A 19118-nucleotide genomic window follows, 5' to 3' on the forward strand; every position below is an offset into this window, starting at 1 on the left:
ACCCTGTCTGCTCTATAGAGCCACTACCCCACCCTGTCTGCTCTATAGAGCCACTACCCCACCCTGGCTGCTCCCCTAACCTGGAAACGGAGCCACACACATTATGGGGAAATAAATAATGAATACTCTGTCGCTATAACTTGCGTCCCAACTACTTCCTGGGCTTTCCGGAGGAATATTTGCCCTGTGTTGTGGAGCAGACCGATGTCTGGCAGAACAGCTGTGGACCAATCGGAGGGTTTCGGGTCCTCCTCTGCTGCAGCTGTCATCAACAACATCGGATGCTCTCCACTCCAGTGACCTGGATGTGATATCACCATCAGGCCGAATCTTCTGTATTGTTGACAGTTCAACAATATGACATAAACCGAAGATGACTGTCAACGAGGAGACTGTCTGGGGTAGAAACGAGGCATATGTCCGTTTTTTTTTAAAATAAAGGCCAACTATGTCCTGCACAATAGATAGCTGACCGGGCACATTGTCGGCTGTAGCTGGTTGTAGTGGAGGCGGATCCCAGGTGCGGAGAGCAGATCGATGTTATCGGCTTGGTGGCCGTCGTTAGCTCCTAGCTAGCTGTCAGATATCAACGAGTGACTAACCATGTTTTGAAGTATGGCAATATTTCGAACGTATTAACGTTACCTTATGTGAAGCCGTTTTTGACAGATAACCAGACGAATAGCTGCTAACCATCGCTGCGGTGTTATCAGGGAGGCTAACTCATCAGTTCAGCCCAAAAGGACGGGCTTCTCCTAACATCCAGTTCTTCTGTTTCGGGAAGCGGTTCCTTCGACATCTTTGTGAGGATCCAGCGGACACAGCGATGGCCCAGGAGGCGTTCCCCCTCCATCTCCTGGTCTGGAACAACCAGTATCTGGAACTGGACCGAGAGCTTCAGAAAAATGAGGTACGTTTGAATGGCATTAGCATTACATTGTGGAAGTGTTTCTTACTCCTGGATGAACCACCTGGTCAAAGTGCCCCTGAGGTGTCTGACTGCATTAAGTGAAGGACTCTTGGTTGGTTCTTTGTTCTGCAGAAGGATGTGGAGCGCTTGGATCCTCGGGGGCGCACCCCGCTGGAGCTGGCGGTGTGTCTGGGCCACCTCGAGTCAGCCCGGGTCCTGCTGAGGTACACAGCCGACCCCACACACTGCAATGCACAAAGCTGGACCAGTGAGTACCTGCCGGTTCCTGCCTTCTATCTCCTTTAATGGCCTGGTCCATTGTGTTACAAACCCTGCTCATTTTCTACTGAAACTTGTTTCAGTTCTGCAGGAGGCTGTGAGCACCGGCGACCCAGAGCTGGTTCAGCTGGTTCTTCAGTACAGAGACTTCAAACGGGCCACAGAGAGACTGGCCGGCATCCCGGAGTTACTCAGCAAACTGAGACAGGTACGACTCAAAGGAGAGGTCAACATTAACCATGAGGGAGACAGAGAACTGAGACAGGTACGACTCAGAGGAGAGGTCAACATTAACCATGAGGGAGACAGAACTGAGACAGGTACGACTCAGAGGAGAGGTCAACATCAACCATGAGGGAGACAGAGAACTGAGACAGGTACGACTCAGAGGAGAGGTCAACATTAACCATGAGGGAGACAGAGAACTGAGACAGGTACGACTCAGAGGAGAGGTCAACATTAACCATGAGGGAGACAGAGAACTGAGACAGGTACGACTCAGAGGAGAGGTCAACATTAACCATGAGGGAGACAGAGAACTGAGACAGGTACGACTCAGAGGAGAGGTCAACATTAACCATGAGGGAGACAGAGAACTGAGACAGGTACGACTCAGAGGAGAGGTCAACATTAACCATGAGGGAGACAGAGAACTGAGACAGGTACGACTCAGAGGAGAGGTCAACATCAACCATGAGGGAGACAGAGAACTGAGACAGGTACGACTCAGAGGAGAGGTCAACATTAACCATGAGGGAGACAGAGAACTGAGACAGGTACGACTCAGAGGAGAGGTCAACATCAACCATGAGGGAGATAGAGAACTGAGACAGGTACGACTCAGAGGAGAGGTCAACATCAACCATGAGGGAGACAGAGAACTGAGACAGGTACGACTCAGAGGAGAGGTCAACATTAACCATGAGGGAGACAGAGAACTGAGACAGGTACGACTCAGAGGAGAGGTCAACATTAACCATGAGGGAGATAGAGAACTGAGACAGGTACGACTCAGAGGAGAGGTCAACATTAACCATGAGGGAGATAGAGAACTGAGACAGGTACGACTCAGAGGAGAGGTCAACATTAACCATGAGGGAGACAGAGAACTGAGACAGGTACGACTCAGAGGAGAGGTCAACATTAACCATGAGGGAGATAGAGAACTGAGACAGGTACGACTCAGAGGAGAGGTCAACATTAACCATGAGGGAGACAGAGAACTGAGACAGGTACGACTCAGAGGAGAGGTCAACATTAACCATGAGGGAGACAGAGAACTGAGACAGGTACGACTCAGAGGAGAGGTCAACATTAACCATGAGGGAGACAGAGAACTGAGACAGGTACGACTCAGAGGAGAGGTCAACATTAACCATGAGGGAGACAGAGAACTGAGACAGGTACGACTCAGAGGAGAGGTCAACATTAACCATGAGGGAGACAGAGAACTGAGACAGGTACGACTCAGAGGAGAGGTCAACATTAACCATGAGGGAGACAGAGAACTGAGACAGGTACGACTCAGAGGAGAGGTCAACATCAACCATGAGGGAGACAGAGAACTGAGACAGGTACGACTCAGAGGAGAGGTCAACATTAACCATGAGGGAGACAGAGAACTGAGACAGGTACGACTCAGAGGAGAGGTCAACATTAACCATGAGGGAGACAGAGAACTGAGATGTGTATGTGTACTTGTACTTGTATGTGTGGTTTGTCATATTTTCAGTCCAGTAATCAAAATGAACTGCATAGCATGTGCCTAAATTATGTTTATATCTCTTTTCCTTTGCAATCGCGTACAGGCCCGGGACTTCTATGTGGAGATGAAGTGGGAGTTCACCAGTTGGGGTGAGGCCGTTCTTCCTCCCCTAGTTGTAGAATATCAGAGTGTTTCTTCCAAATGATAATCACTTTTTTGTGTATCCTTCTGTCAACACAAATTAATTGGCAATTTCGATCCTTGGTTGTTTCAACTGCACTTCTGGCCCCTCCCCAATCCCATATCTATTGCACTCTTTTAATCCATACCTTCTTCTTCATGACTCCTGATAACCTCATCTTGCTGTCTCCTCTCTGTCTCCCTCCTCTCTCCACCCTGTCTCCCTCCCCTCCCCACCTGTGTCCCTCTCCACCTGTCTCCTTCTCTCCACCTGTCTCCCTCTCAGTGCCTCTGGTGTCCAAGGTGTGTCCCAGCGACGTGTACCGCGTGTGGAAGAGCGGCTCGTGTCTGCGTGTGGACACCACCCTGCTGGGCTTCGAGCACATGACATGGCTCAAAGGCCGCCGAAGCTACATCTTCAAGGGTGGAGGTACGGCTGTGGGCCAGGAGAACCTCTGGAGAGCATCTGGGTACATAGCTCTCAGAAGGAGACGGTTCGGTCTGCTGTCTGTGGAGCTCGTCGTGGCTTCATTTGAACAGCTCTCGGTTATTCAACTGGTGTTCTTAATTTAACGAGTGAAGTGTATTTAACGAGAGCCCTCAGTGGTCTGCCTCTCTACTCCCATCTAGTGGAAGATCGGAATAGAAACAACGCTCCAATGTTCCTCGGCAATGTTCAAACTGAGGGGTGTCCAATAAGACAAGATTCCAAAGTCAAAGTATCTGTATAATTTTGTAATATTACGGTGTGTGTTGAGGCTTACAACATATTTCCAATGCACTGTTCCTCCTATACTTTACTAACTTAGGGAAATATATTCCCAATGCATGTATCCAACAATACCAAGGCCATCTTATCCTCCAGATGTGCCTGATAAGGCTCTCAGACAGTCCGTACTCTAATGCCTCTGCCCGCTGTGTCCGCAGACGACGGGGCGGTGGTGATGGAGGTGGACCACGAGAAGCAGGTGGTGTACACGGAGCCACTGGTGCTGTCCCCGCGAGACGCGCCCTCCCTGCTGGCCGCCATGCAGCCGTCGCAGGAGAACACGGCACAGAGGCTGACCGCCCCCATCGTCTCCACGCACCTCAACACCCGCAACGTGGCCTTCGAGAGGTCAGGCCCCCCACGGGGAACGGCCGGAATACACTGTTCACTTAGTTGAATAGCTCTTCTCTTAGAGTGCTTATATAGATATATTATATATTTATATTTATTACACGGCTCTTCTCAATGTTGTGGAACGCTCCGTTCACTTGCATGGGCCTTCACAACTTCCGGCAGTGAATTATTTTTGGATAATTCACCGTTGCTAAGCATATAATGACCACTGTCAAGGAAAGTGGACTTTTTGTCTCTGATTCACAACGTCAACGTCTTTGGAGAACCATTTCTCTGCTGAGCAACACTACGAACTGTAATTGTAAAAAGACACACCGTGTGAAGTAATTTTTTAGTTTTAGCAAGTACCCGTGTAATAAGCGGGATAATGTATAGAACGTCACCGGTCATTATTGAAAATAAGCCCCTTCAGGGCGAACCTTCACGTCGGTGTCCTGTTCGCCCTGTGGGGGCTTATTTTCCTGATAATGACCGGCGGTCTATACATTATCCCTTGCATATTATAGAACCCATCATGTATATGCTGGGTTCGCTGCTCATTGAATGGGGGACATATTGAGTACAGAATGTGATATTGGTTATCATGGGGCTGGGTCATGACCTCGTTCTGTCCTCCAGGAACAAGTCGGGGATCTGGGGCTGGCGCTCAGAGAAGAGCGAGGTGGTCAGCGGCTACGAGGCCAAGGTGAGCACCCCTCTGGTCCCTGGGACGCAGCTCCGCGCTGAGGCCCCCAGCTCCGCACTGAGGCCCCCAGCTCCGCGCTAAGGCCCCCAGCTCCGCACTGAGGCCCCCAGCTCCGCACTGAGGCCCCCAGCTCCACGCTGAGGCCCCCAGCTCCACGCTGAGGCCCCCAGATCCACGCTGAGGCCCCCAGCTCCGCGCTGAGGCCCCCAGCTCCGCACTGAGGCCCCCAGCTCCGCGCTGAGGCCCCCAGATCCACGCTGAGGCCCCCAGCTCTGAGGACGGCTCCACCCCCCCCGTCCCCCCGTCCCTGTTGCCATGGTCCCCGGTCACGCCCCTGCCCTCTGCCTGCAGGTGTACAGCGCCACCAATGTGGAGCTGGTGACGCGCTCGCGGACGGAGCACCTGTCTGACCAGGACAAGTCCAAGAGCAAAGGTACACACACACCAGTGAGGGGAGGGAGGGAGATCCTCCTTAACATTGTTGAGAATAAAAAATGTAGATTGCCCAGACTACTGAATGAATGAATGCCCTTAAATATAACTACTTTAATGCCTTTGTGTATGTAATGTTCGTTTCCCTGGGTAAAGGGACATTAGCAGCCCCTATCGCCTATTGACAATTACTTCAGGGAGGAGGTTCCTCCCTCAGCCTCCATTGACTCCCATTCATTACCCCGAAAGTGTTGGCGGCCGGTGAATAACATGGGGTTCAGTGGGAGAGAGGAGGAAAGTCCTCCTCTTGGTGGGTGTGACTAGCTAAGGGATCTGGATCCCTCCTACGTCTATTCACGAATAGGCTAAAGCCCTGGTTGCGCTATGAACCAATAAGCAGGAGTTCTGGCTGTGGAGCAGCCAGGAGGGAGGGGTTATCCCCTCAAGTCTATGCTACAAGAACCAACGAACCCGCTCAGTTGAATGCCTCGTTTCCACCGAGCGGTGCGCTGCTGTTCGTTGCGGTACAGTGCGGCTCTGTTCGCTTATATTGAAGTTTCCGTAGCCGGCGGCGGAGCCCGCGAGGAGGGTTGACTTGATCTATAAATGAAGTCCCTCAATCTTAATTGGCTTAACACCTTGACCAACATTCTGAAACATCCATTAACATCCACATTTGCCTCAAACAATGTTAGGCTTACAGCCCATGTAAATAGTTGTGAAATAATGTTCCTGTTCTTTTAATTGTTTGTTACTCTGACCGTAATGTTTGATATTGTGGAAAGGATGTTAGTGAATGATTCAGAGCATGATGCATTTTAAATGGCGTCACTTTTGGTATTGTGTCTTTATTTTTCTTAAAACAATTTTAGCTGAAAATAAACATAGCCAAAGTTTTACAAATCAAGAGTAGGCCTGATTTGACTAATTGGCTTTGCATCCTTTCCTTCTGCCCTTGTAGTCCAAGACATGCTGCCTACCAGCTTTCAAAGTCCAATGCTGCCACTGGTGGATTTGTATCAATTCACATAATTATCCCTCCCTGCTATTTTGTAGTTCACCAAAACACCCTGAAACAACTTGAGTGTCACGTACTTATGCCACAATAGGCCACTATCGGTGCAAGCAGGCCAATGGCAACCAAGCGCGCAGTCCTTCCTCCCTCACTTTAAAAACCACCAGCCGCCACTGACACACACACACACACACACACACACACACACACACACACAGTTGTTTGTAGTGTTGTTCTTTGCTCCCAGGGTCCAAGACCCCCCTGCAGTCCTTCCTTGGGATCGCTGAACAGCACACAGCGCACAACGGGGTAAGGACCCGCACCACCGCTACACAACACTACACAACACTACACTACCACTACACAACACTGAGCCTGTACATACACTGTGTCCCCACCACCGCTACACAACACTGAGCCTGTACATACACTGTGTCCCTACCACCGCTACACAACACTGAGCCTGGACACACACTGTGTCCCCACCACCGCTACACAACACTGAGCCTGGACATACACTGTGTCCCTACCACCGCTACACAACACTGAGCCTGGACACACACTGTGTCCCCACCACCGCTACACAACACTGAGCCTGGACACACACTGTGTCCCTACCACCGCTACACAACACTGAGCCTGGACACACACTGTGTCCCCACCACCGCTACACAACACTGAGCCTGGACACACACTGTGTCCCTACCACCGCTACACAACACTGAGCCTGGACACACACTGTGTGCCCACCACCGCTACACAACACTGAGCCTGGACACACACTGTGTCCCTACCACCGCTACACAACACTGAGCCTGGACACACACTGTGTCCCTACCACCGCTACACAACACTGAGCCTGGACACACACTGTGTCCCTACCACCGCTACACAACACTGAGCCTGGACACACACTGTGTCCCTACCACCGCTACACAACACTGAGCCTGGACACACACTGTGTCCCTACCACCGCTACACAACACTGAGCCTGGACACACACTGTGTCCCTACCACCGCTACACAACACTGAGCCTGGACACACACTGTGTCCCCACCACCGCTACACAACACTGAGCCTGGACACACACTGTGTCCCCACCACCGCTACACAACACTGAGCCTGGACACACACTGTGTCCCCACCACCGCTACACAACACTGAGCCTGGACACACACTGTGTCCCTACCACCGCTACACAACACTGAGCCTGGACACACACTGTGTCCCTACCACCGCTACACAACACTGAGCCTGGACACACACTGTGTCCCCACCACCGCTACACAACACTGAGCCTGGACACACACTGTGTCCCCACCACCGCTACACAACACTGAGCCTGGACACACACTGTGTCCCTACCACCGCTACACAACACTGAGCCTGGACACACACTGTGTCCCTACCACCGCTACACAACACTGAGCCTGGACACACACTGTGTCCCTACCACCGCTACACAACACTGAGCCTGGACACACACTGTGTCCCTACCACCGCTACACAACACTGAGCCTGGACACACACTGTGTCCCTACCACCGCTACACAACACTGAGCCTGGACACACACTGTGTCCCTACCACCGCTACACAACACTGAGCCTGGACACACACTGTGTTTGTGCGAGGCACGTGAATAAATTGTACGTATTGCAAGATTTAAAACATGGAACATTTTGGACACGTGGGTGTGTGTCTGTGTGTGTCTCCTTCAGGGTAACGTGTCGCAGTGTGCCAGCCCCCACAACCCCACGGCCATCTCGGCGGAGGAGTACTTCGACTCAGAGTTCGCCCTGAACGGCCGCGACATCGGCCGCCCCGTGGAGCTCACCAGCAAAGTCCAGAGGTACGCTGTCTGTCGGCATGGCAACGCAGAAGGACCCGGTCTCCCCCCCCAGGTTCAAGGCCACCCTGTGTGATAACCCGGTCTCCCCCCCCCAGGTTCAAGGCCACCCTGTGGCTGAGCGAGGCCCACCCCCTGTCGCTGGCCGAGCAGGTGACGCCCATCATCGACCTCATGGCCATCTCCAATGCCCACTTCGCCAAGCTGAGGGACTTCATCACCCTGAGGCTGCCTCCCGGCTTCCCCGTCAAGATTGGTGTGTGTGTGTGTGTGTGTGTGTGTTTGGGTTTGGTGGTTGGGGGTCTCTCCACTGAGGCCCTGTGTCTGTGGTGGTTGAGGTGGTTCTTCGGTGTGCTCCTCTGAGACCCTGTGTCTGTGGTGGTTGAGGTGGTTCTTCGGTGTGCTCCTCTGAGACCCTGTGTCTGTGGTGGTTGAGGTGGTTCTTCGGTGTGCTCCTCTGAGACCCTGTGTCTGTGGTGGTTGAGGTGGTTCTTCGGTGTGCTCCTCTGAGACCCTGTGTCTGTGGTGGTTGAGGTGGTTCTTCGGTGTGCTCCTCAGAGACCCTGTGTCTGTGGTGGTTGAGGTGGTTCTTCGGTGTGCTCCTCTGAGACCCTGTGTCTGTGGTGGTTGAGGTGGTTCTTCGGTGTGCTCCTCTGAGACCCTGTGTCTGTGGTGGTTGAGGTGGTTCTTCGGTGTGCTCCTCTGAGACCCTGTGTCTGTGGTGGTTGAGGTGGTTCTTCGGTGTGCTCCTCAGAGACCCTGTGTCTGTGGTGGTTGAGGTGGTTCTTCGGTGTGCTCCTCTGAGACCCTGTGTCTGTGGTGGTTGAGGTGGTTCTTCGGTGTGCTCCTCTGAGACCCTGTGTCTGTGGTGGTTGAGGTGGTTCTTAGGTGTGCTCCTCTGAGACCCTGTGTCTGTGGTGGTTGAGGTGGTTCTTCGGTGTGCTCCTCTGAGACCCTGTGTCTGTGGTGGTTGAGGTGGTTCTTCGGTGTGCTCCTCTGAGACCCTGTGTCTGTGGTGGTTGAGGTGGTTCTTCGGTGTGCTCCTCTGAGACCCTGTGTCTGTGGTGGTTGAGGTGGTTCTTCGGTGTGCTCCTCAGAGATCCCGCTGTTCCATGTGCTCAACGCCCGGGTGACCTTCAGTAACCTCTGCGGCTGTGACGAGCCGGTCCACAACATCACGGTGACCCCCCCCGAGGAGGGGGCAGCCGAGGCCGGTGAGGACCCACTCGCTCGCTCGCTCGCTCACTCACTCGCTCACTCACTCAATCTTGATGGGTCTGGTGTTTGACCTCCCATATCCTCTTTACACCTATCTATACACAATTACACATACTATTAAAATAGATAAAGTCATCATCATGATGGTGATGGTTCATGTCTCCTGCTGTCCTCCGTGGGGCCCAGGGGAGCCCAGCGGGGGGGTCAGCTGTGAGGTGGACCCGTCGGTGTTCGAGCCCCCGGCCGACTACGCCACGCTGGGCCCTGGCCGCAGCGAGCCCATGCGAGACGACGACGACAACCTGCTGCAGTTCGCCATCCAGCAGAGCCTCCTGGACGCCGGCACGGAGAGCGACCAGGTACCCCCCTAATGACCCCCCATAACACCAGGTCAGACCCCCCTGATGAGACCATCCAGCAGAGCCTCCTGGACGCCGGCACGGAGAGCGACCAGGTACCCCCCTAATGACCCCCCATAACACCAGGTCAGACCCCCCTGATGAGACCATCCAGCAGAGCCTCCTGGACGCCGGCACGGAGAGCGACCAGGTACCCCCCTAATGACCCCCCATAACACCAGGTCAGACCCCCCTGATGAGACCATCCAGCAGAGCCTCCTGGACGCCGGCACGGAGAGCGACCAGGTACCCCCCTAATGACCCCCCATAACACCAGGTCAGACCCCCCTGATGAGACCATCCAGCAGAGCCTCCTGGACGCCGGCACGGAGAGCGACCAGGTACCCCCCTAATGACCCCCCATAACACCAGGTCAGACCCCCCTGATGAGACCATCCAGCAGAGCCTCCTGGACGCCGGCACGGAGAGCGACCAGGTACCCCCCTAATGACCCCCCATAACACCAGGTCAGACCCCCCTGATGAGACCATCCAGCAGAGCCTCCTGGACGCCGGCACGGAGAGCGACCAGGTACCCCCCTAATGACCCCCCATAACACCAGGTCAGACCCCCCTGATGAGACCATCCAGCAGAGCCTCCTGGACGCCGGCACGGAGAGCGACCAGGTACCCCCCTAATGACCCCCCATAACACCAGGTCAGACCCCCCTGATGAGACCATCCAGCAGAGCCTCCTGGACGCCGGCACGGAGAGCGACCAGGTACCCCCCTAATGACCCCCCATAACACCAGGTCAGACCCCCCTGATGAGACCATCCAGCAGAGCCTCCTGGACGCCGGCACGGAGAGCGACCAGGTACCCCCCTAATGACCCCCCATAACACCAGGTCAGACCCCCCTGATGAGACCATCCAGCAGAGCCTCCTGGACGCCGGCACGGAGAGCGACCAGGTACCCCCCTAATGACCCCCCATAACACCAGGTCAGACCCCCCTGATGAGACCATCCAGCAGAGCCTCCTGGACGCCGGCACGGAGAGCGACCAGGTACCCCCCTAATGACCCCCCATAACACCAGGTCAGACCCCCCTGATGAGACCAGGTCTGACCCCCTAATGAAACCAGGTCTGACCCCCTAATGAAACCAGGTCTGACCCCCTAATGAAGCCAGCTCTGAACCCCCTAATGAAGCCAGCTCTGAACCCCCTAATGAAACCAGGTCTGACCCCCTAATGAAACCAGGTCCGACCCCCTAATGAAACCAGGTCTGACCCCCTAATGAAGCCAGGTCTGACCCCCTAATGAAGCCAGGTCTGACCCCCTAATGAAGCCAGCTCTGAACCCCCTAATGAAACCAGGTCTGACCCCCTAATGAAACTCGGTCTGACCCCCTAATGAAACCAGGTCTGACCCCCTAATGAAACCAGGTCTGACCCCCTAATGAAACCAGGTCTGACCCCCTAATGAAGCCAGGACTGACCCCCTAATGAAACCAGGTCTGAACCCCCTAATGAAACCAGGTGCGACCCCCCTTAATGAAACCAGGTCTGCCCCCCTAATGAAACCAGGTATGACCCCCTAATGAAACCAGGTCTGACCCCCTAATGAAGCCAGGACTGACCCCCTAATGATACCAGGTCTGAACCCCCTAATGAAGCCAGGTCTGACCCCCTAATGAAGCCAGGTCTGAACCCCCTAATGAAACCAGGTCTGAACCCCCTAATGAAACCAGGTCTGCCCCCTAATGAAACCAGGTATGACCCCCTAATGAAACCAGGTATGACCCCCTAATGAAACCAGGTCTGACCCCCTAATGAAACCAGGTCTGACCCCCTAATGAAACCAGGTCTGACCCCCTAATGACACCAGGTCTGACCCCCTAATGACACCAGGTCTGACCCCCTAATGAAACCAGGTCTGACCCCCTAATGAAGCCAGGTCTGACCCCCTAATGAAGCCAGCTCTGAACCCCCTAATGAAACCAGGTCTGACCCCCTAATGAAACCAGGTCCGACCCCCTAATGAAACCAGGTCTGACCCCCTAATGAAGCCAGGTCTGACCCCCTAATGAAGCCAGGTCTGACCCCCTAATGAAGCCAGCTCTGAACCCCCTAATGAAACCAGGTCTGACCCCCTAATGAAACTCGGTCTGACCCCCTAATGAAACCAGGTCTGACCCCCTAATGAAACCAGGTCTGACCCCCTAATGAAGCCAGGACTGACCCCCTAATGAAACCAGGTCTGAACCCCCTAATGAAACCAGGTGCGACCCCCCTTAATGAAACCAGGTCTGCCCCCCTAATGAAACCAGGTATGACCCCCTAATGAAACCAGGTCTGACCCCCTAATGAAGCCAGGACTGACCCCCTAATGATACCAGGTCTGAACCCCCTAATGAAGCCAGGTCTGACCCCCTAATGAAGCCAGGTCTGAACCCCCTAATGAAACCAGGTCTGAACCCCCTAATGAAACCAGGTCTGCCCCCTAATGAAACCAGGTATGACCCCCTAATGAAACCAGGTATGACCCCCTAATGAAACCAGGTCTGACCCCCTAATGAAACCAGGTCTGACCCCCTAATGAAACCAGGTCTGACCCCCTAATGAAACCAGGTCTGACCCCCTAATGACACCAGGTCTGACCCCCCTAATGACACCAGGTCTGACCCTCTAATGAAACCAGGTCTGACCCCCTAATGAAACCAGGTCTGACCCCCTAATGAAGCCAGGTCTGACCCCCTAATGATACCAGGTCTGAACCCCCTAATGAAGCCAGGTCTGACCCCCTAATGATACCAGGTCTGACCCCCTAATGAAACCAGGTCTGACCCCCTAATGAAACCCGGTCTGACCCCCTAATGAAACCAGGTCTGACCCCCTAATGAAACCAGGTCTGAACCCCCTATTGACACCAGGTCTGACCCCCTAATGAAACCAGGTCTGACCCCCTAATGAAACCAGGTCTGACCCCCTAATGAAACCAGGTCTGACCCCCTAATGACACCAGGTCTGACCCCCCTAATGACAGCAGGTCTGACCCCCTAATGAAACCAGGTCCGACCCCCTAATGACACCAGGTCTGACCCCCTAATGACACCAGGTCTGACCCCCTAATGAAACCCGGTCTGACCCCCTAATGAAACCAGGTCTGACCCTCTAATGAAACCAGGTCTGACCCCCTAATGAAACCAGGTCTGAACCCCCTATTGACACCAGATCTGACCCCCTAATGAAACCAGGTCCAACCCCCCTAATGAAACCAGGTCTGACCCCCTAATGAAACCAGGTCTGAACCCCCTATTGACACCAGATCTGACCCCCTAATGAAACCAGGTCCAACCCCCCTAATGAAACCAGGTCTGAGCTCGGGGTCTCGGGGTCTCAGCTATGATGAACATAGTTAAAGCCCCACTGTCCATCTTGGTGAATTAGTATTGCATTGACCTTCTGTAACTGCAGTGTGTGTTGATGTGTTTTGCCCTGACCAGTGATTCAAAGGTTCATGTGAGCGTCAGCTTTCCCCTCCTAAACTGTCCTGCCTACTAAATGTAATGTGTGTGTGTGTGTGTGTGTGTGTGTGTGTGTTCTCCCCAGGTGACCATCTGGGAGGCCTTGACCAACACCCGCCCGGTGCCCCCATCTCCCATTTATGAGGACGACTGTCAGCTGGAGAGGTACTGTTGGTGAACTCCATTACCCAGAATGCATTTAGTGACTGACTACTGCCTATTTCTGAAAGGAGAGAGAAGTAGCTCTAAAGCCCACTTCAGACCAAAGATTTGCGACGCAACTGCTTGCAACTTGCAACTCCTTGCAACTCCTTGCGAGGAGACGGGCTGAGACGTTCTAAAAAGTGGGCAGTTCACACTGCTGCACCGGGCGGCGACGTCAGCTGGTTTCCCTAGCAACTGTGAACACTGGCACAGCAACAGCATCAGCATCACGCTAAAATGTAGCCTAACTTAGGTTTGCGATTAGTTTTGTATAACTGTAGACGTTTTCACACTGCCAAATATGCCGTCTTATGTACGCTTTTTTCGTGGCACAGTCCGCGCATTTACACTGCCCGAGGTAATTTGCCTGCTTGAGCTAGCACCCCAATTTAACCTCCCGGACCCTAAACACATTGACGGTTTATTGGGTTTCATTCTGATGTAAATGCAACGGCTCCGCGGTTCCGGGGGGCGTCTTGGGGAGGTGTTGCTGCGCTGTCTCCACAGAAACAACGCAGCGATATCATCATGAGCAGTTCTAACTGGAGAGAAAGTGAAACCGCGAGCTGCTGATCATGTGAGAGAAGGTGAAGCAGTCATATTGAACAAAGACGTTGAAAGATGGTGCGATCTACGAGAGGGACACAGAGGAACTGTCCTTTTTTGTAGGGATAAAAAAACTATTGGTCAGCAAAATAAAGAATATGTTGGCGTTTTTGCACTTGTAAATAGTTAATCGCGTTTGTAGCCTACACTTAGACGTGAACTTATTCTTGCATGCGGGTGTCTTCATTCATAAAAAAATAAAAACATTCGGGAGTATGCAAATTATTCTAAAGACGTCTAGACTCCGTGCGCAACCCGCCTTCTCCAGTGAACCAAAAAAGCCAGCGCCGTGACGAACGGGGATTTTAGCCCCTCGGTTTTATAGCCTACAGGAAACTTGAGATAAGACGGTGAAATCGCTGGGCGTGCCAAGCCGCGACTGAACCAACTTGGCAATGTAAAAAGGCCTAATTAAAAGGAGAAGATGGCGAGTTAGAAAGCCGAGAATATGGAGCCCCAGTTGGGTAGGCCTACTTCAGCGGGAGAAACAGGGTGCCTACGCCAATCTTTGTAGAGAGCCTTCTATGGGCAAAAGGTATTTTTATTGATCCCCTTCGAGAATATGTGTGTAAAGGGGTGGGTCTAGGCTATATTCTCGCCTTTCTCCTTTGTAAAGCGCATTGTATTGCTTTTGCGATCTGCGCCCATTCCTTGAGTTGTCCTAGCACAGCACTCCAAACAATTAATTTCGTTCCAATGTTGGTCCAATCCACTCCAATAGTGGTCCTGCATTGAGTTTAAATCCAACTCTAACAAATAAATGGTCCAGTTTTAAGTTTCATAGAATATTTGTACATTCCCAGGGCATGTTAAATGAGTGCATGCCCCGCCAGTCATAACACACTTAAAATGCAGTCGTCAATTGATGGAATGGGTTATTTCATACATCATCACAACCAAAATTTGGAATGAATCAAAGAAATTTCAGATAAATGATATTGAAATGGCTATTTCTTTTTGCTACTACATTTGAACGAAATATTTATGATCCCCCAATGTTGACCTGAAGTTGGCACCACTGATTGGTAGACTGTCGGAATGGCAGTAGGCCTATTAAAAGGTGTCTGAATGGGGGCATGTTGGAATGGCCGCATGTAACCATAACAACGGTTATAGCTAACGTGTACTGTGGACAGTACGGGACTGGGACGGAGTAAAGGGCTTTTTATGGTTCGACGTTCCCGCAACGGAAGGGGGTTACGGACCCCTTACGTCCTTACGGAACCTCCTTGCGTCCACCGCAAGGGCCGGATGTGTGCCTCCCAAACATCGTAACCTTCCGTCGAGGTGACGCAGCAGCAAGGGCTGTGATTTGTCCGCTTACTAAAACCCAACACAGAACCATAAACGTTCACGACTGCGTTGGATCGTCTGCGTGATCATTGCGTTGCGGGAACGTGGGACCATAAAAAGGCCTTAAGGCCGTGACGTACAAGTTGTTCTGTGCTGTGTCCTGATTGGCTGAAGAGAAATAGCTACGTTGTTGCGTTCTAAAACTGGACCTGGCGATTTGACATGTTCAATCTCTTGCGACTCGTTGCAACGGCATCAGCCGCGCTGCAACGACCAGTTCACACTGCTACAACTTTTCCCCTGCGACGTTCCAAAACAGTCTTGTTGCAAGTCGTTGCGAGGCGAATCTTTGGTCTGAACTGGGCTTAATGCAGTAAACGGTGGTTTACGTAATGGTGGTATACGCAATGGTGGTATACGCAGTGTTTGTATCACCTGCACACAAACGCGGTTGGTGCGAAGTTGCACAAGATTTTGCTTTAGCCCAGCAGTTTACAACTCTCCAGGCTACACAACATTGAATACGTCGATGGCTGACTTGGCCAAAAGCTGACTTGGCCACGCGCACAAAAGCTGTTTGCGCGTCCCGATGATATTATGAATCTTAACGACTGCGTCGGGTTCTCAGACTTCTCTGGTCCTTTCACAACAGGCAAAGACTCGTAGTGGGGGTTATCTTGGCCGTGGTTGAGAAGGAATTGGTGGAAAGATACTTTGGCGTTCACAGAGGTTAACTCCTACTCCTTCACTTGCGCAAGTGTTTTGGAGATAACTACGGCCTTGTTAGGCAGGCAGTATCAACCACTGTTCATGGACTTCTAATGAGGCAACTAAAAGTTCATTAGCCATGAAGCCTCCGCTTAATTCACCGCAGTCAATTCTCTATTGGATAAAGATAATTTGTCACTTGGTAAGTGCTGTTGCCTATTTGGGTATTTTGTACTAATAATAATAATAATAATAATTATAATGGATTGAATTTATATAGCGCTTTTCTAGACACTCAAAGAGGCTTTACAGTGAAGGGGGGACCTCACTAACCACCACCAGTGTGTAGCACCCACTGGGTGATGCACGGCAGCCAATCTGCGCCAGAACGCTCACCACACACCAGCTGGAGGTGGAGAGTGAGGGAATAAATGAGTCAGCCAATTATATAGGAGGATGATTAGGGGGCCAGATTGAATGAGCCTGGTGGTAATGGAGCTGTTTCTCTTTATTTCTGTAACCAGTCCAATATGAAGCTATTTGGTGTGAATGCTGAAAGAAACATCCTTCAAACATTAAGACGTTCAGCTCCGTTAGTACCATTATGCTATTATTTTCTGTATTCATAATTCCCGAGATATTCAAGGTTTTTCACCCAAATTCCCTCATTAATTCCCATTGGAAAAAAAAAACGCTGATTCATGCTTCATCCTCTTCAACGTTCAACACATTCAACACCACATATGTGGTGATTAACATAATTCACCCACGGAACTATGGGTTGGGGGGGACGTGTTTAGCACGGACACTTTAGGCAGACGGAACGACCGTCTCAGTTCAGTCCTCATTGGCTTTGGAACGTGCTGGTTTAAGTGGTGTTTAATAAAAACTCAGTTCTGGATACTCCGCCTCCAACTCCCGTCTCTTGGCACTACAATGGTGACCCCGACGTAGGTCTCGCTGAAGTTTCTGGAACCAAAACGAACATGGCGAATAACGCTTTTATCAAGTTGCCGGAGTTCTGGAAGTTTTCAGAGACGGCGTGGTTCGCGCAGACGGAGGCGCGGTTTGCTGTCCGTGACGTCACAGACGACACCCCACGCTATTACCACATCGTGTCGGCGCTGGGGAGATCCACTGCGCCCTGGGCGGCGAGTTTCAAAGCAAATCCCCCGAACCAGGGCAAATACAGAGACCTCAAAGCCTTCCTGTTGAAGACTTTTGAGCTGTCACAGTCAGAGCGGGCCCAACGGTTGTTGGCTATTCGAGGCCTCGGGGACAGCAGACCCTCTGAGCATATGGAGATGATGCTCAACCTGCTGGGTGCTGAAGAGCCTAACTTCCTCTTCATGGAGCTGTTCCTCCAACACATGCCACCACAGGTCCGGACGACAATCGCAGGCACGAGGATTACAGAGCCACGTGCGTTGGCAGAAGAAGCCGACCGGTATTTCCTGGCTACTCAAGAGTTTCGTACCAGAGGTGCTAGCCCCAACACACAGTGTCAATCCCCCGGACATGACAGGCTAGCCAACATAACCCCTTTGCGCCGAAGGCCGTGCCAGCACAGGTTTGTGCTATTTTCACATGCGCTTCGGCGCTAAAGCAAAGAAGTGCCGGTCCCGTGCAACTTCAAACCGATGGGAAACGCCAAGGTTTGCGCTCATTAGTGGCCGTGAGTGCAGGCACGTCAACCCGGCTATTTTTCATCAGGGACACTCTCTGGCCGCGAGTTTCGTTGCGACACCGGCGCTCAGAGGAGCGTCCTGCTGGCTACAGTGGAGAACACCGCGCCTGGTGGCCACGGTCCGCAGTTGAATTCCGCTAACGACACCCCCATCCGCACGTATTGCACAAAGACTGCGGACCACTGCTTTGGAGGCCAGCGATTCAAGTGGGATTTTGTCACGGCCGACATCTCCTTTCCCCTCCTCGACGCGGATTTCCTTTGTGCGCACAATCTGCTGGTAGACGTCAAAAACAACCACCTGGTAGACGCACAAACGTTTTCCTCGTTTGCATATGCCCGCGGTGAGGCAGCATACGGCGGGCTCTCCAGCTCCTTCTCAGAGGGAGACGAATATCAACGCCTTCTCAGGGGCTTCCCCGATTTAACCCAACCTAACTTTTCCGCGGTCACGGCAAAACATGGAGTAGAGCCTCATATAGACACCAAAGGCCCACCCGTTTATGCTAGGGCCCGACGACTTAACCCCGACAGGCTGAAGGTCGCTAGGTCGGAGTTCGCCAACATGGAGCGCCTGGGCATCATCCGCCACTCAGACAGCCCCTTAGCCTCACCCCTCCACATCGTTCCCAAGCCAGACGGCGGGTGGCGACCTTGTGGAGATTACTGCCGCCTGAACGACGCCACCACACCCGACCACTACCAAATCGCGCACATCCAGGACTTCTCAGCACACCTGGCGGGCAAGCGGGTCTTCTTGAAGGTGGACCTGGTGCGCGGTTACAAACAGGTACCAGTGCATCCCTCGGATATTGCGAAGACGGCAGTAATGATACCTTTCGTGTTATTTGAGTTCCTGCGTATGCCGTTCAGACTAAAAAACGCCGCTCAAACCGGCTAATGGACTCGGCGCTCAGGGAGATGCCCTTCGTTTTCGTGTATTTGGACGACATCCTGGTCGCCAGCGCCTCCGAAAAGGAGCATCAGGGACACCTACGCGACCTCTTCATGAGGCTCGACCAACACGGACTGATCATCAACCCGGCGAAGTGCCTGTTCGGGTTGTCCTCCTTCCACTTCCTGGGGCATCTCATCAACAAATGCGCCCGCTGTACGAGGCCCTCAAGGACAAGTCCCCTGGCCAGGCTGTCAATTGGACGGCGGAGAGGAAGAGTGCGTTCGAGGCCACGAAGACCGCCTCGGGCCAAGCTGCTATGTTGGCCCATCCGTCGCATAATGCCCCCATCGCCATCACCACCAACGCGTCTGACTACGCCGTCGGCGCGGTGCACAAGCAATAGATTGATGGTGCATTGCAGCCACTCGCCTTTTTCAGTCACCAGTTGACCCCCAGGGAGCG

At 52.6% G+C, this 19118-nt stretch overlaps 1 protein-coding gene across 2 annotated transcripts in view; it reads left to right on the top strand.

Moving 5' to 3' along the window:
- Positions 1 to 311: 311 nt before the first annotated feature.
- The window catches only part of ankrd13d (ankyrin repeat domain 13 family, member D), a 24353-nt gene continuing 5546 nt past the window's right edge, over positions 312 to 19118 (top strand). Inside the window, exons 1-15 of one of the 2 annotated variants that reach the window (XM_079745051.1) lie at positions 312 to 613; positions 785 to 910; positions 1043 to 1178; positions 1273 to 1397; positions 2998 to 3043; positions 3361 to 3504; positions 4002 to 4191; positions 4816 to 4882; positions 5234 to 5315; positions 6577 to 6638; positions 8050 to 8180; positions 8276 to 8433; positions 9275 to 9391; positions 9582 to 9754; positions 13346 to 13425. In XM_079745051.1, coding sequence (XP_079601177.1) covers positions 827 to 910; positions 1043 to 1178; positions 1273 to 1397; positions 2998 to 3043; positions 3361 to 3504; positions 4002 to 4191; positions 4816 to 4882; positions 5234 to 5315; positions 6577 to 6638; positions 8050 to 8180; positions 8276 to 8433; positions 9275 to 9391; positions 9582 to 9754; positions 13346 to 13425 — 1595 coding nt within the window. In that variant the 5' untranslated portion in view covers positions 312 to 613; positions 785 to 826. The remainder of the gene's footprint in view (positions 614 to 784; positions 911 to 1042; positions 1179 to 1272; positions 1398 to 2997; positions 3044 to 3360; positions 3505 to 4001; positions 4192 to 4815; positions 4883 to 5233; positions 5316 to 6576; positions 6639 to 8049; positions 8181 to 8275; positions 8434 to 9274; positions 9392 to 9581; positions 9755 to 13345; positions 13426 to 19118) is intronic. The other variant, XM_079745050.1, reaches the window with a different exon arrangement.

The sequence above is a fragment of the Pollachius pollachius genome (genome assembly GCF_949987615.1).
Source record: "Pollachius pollachius genome assembly, chromosome: 10".
Lineage (NCBI taxonomy): Eukaryota > Metazoa > Chordata > Actinopteri > Gadiformes > Gadidae > Pollachius > Pollachius pollachius.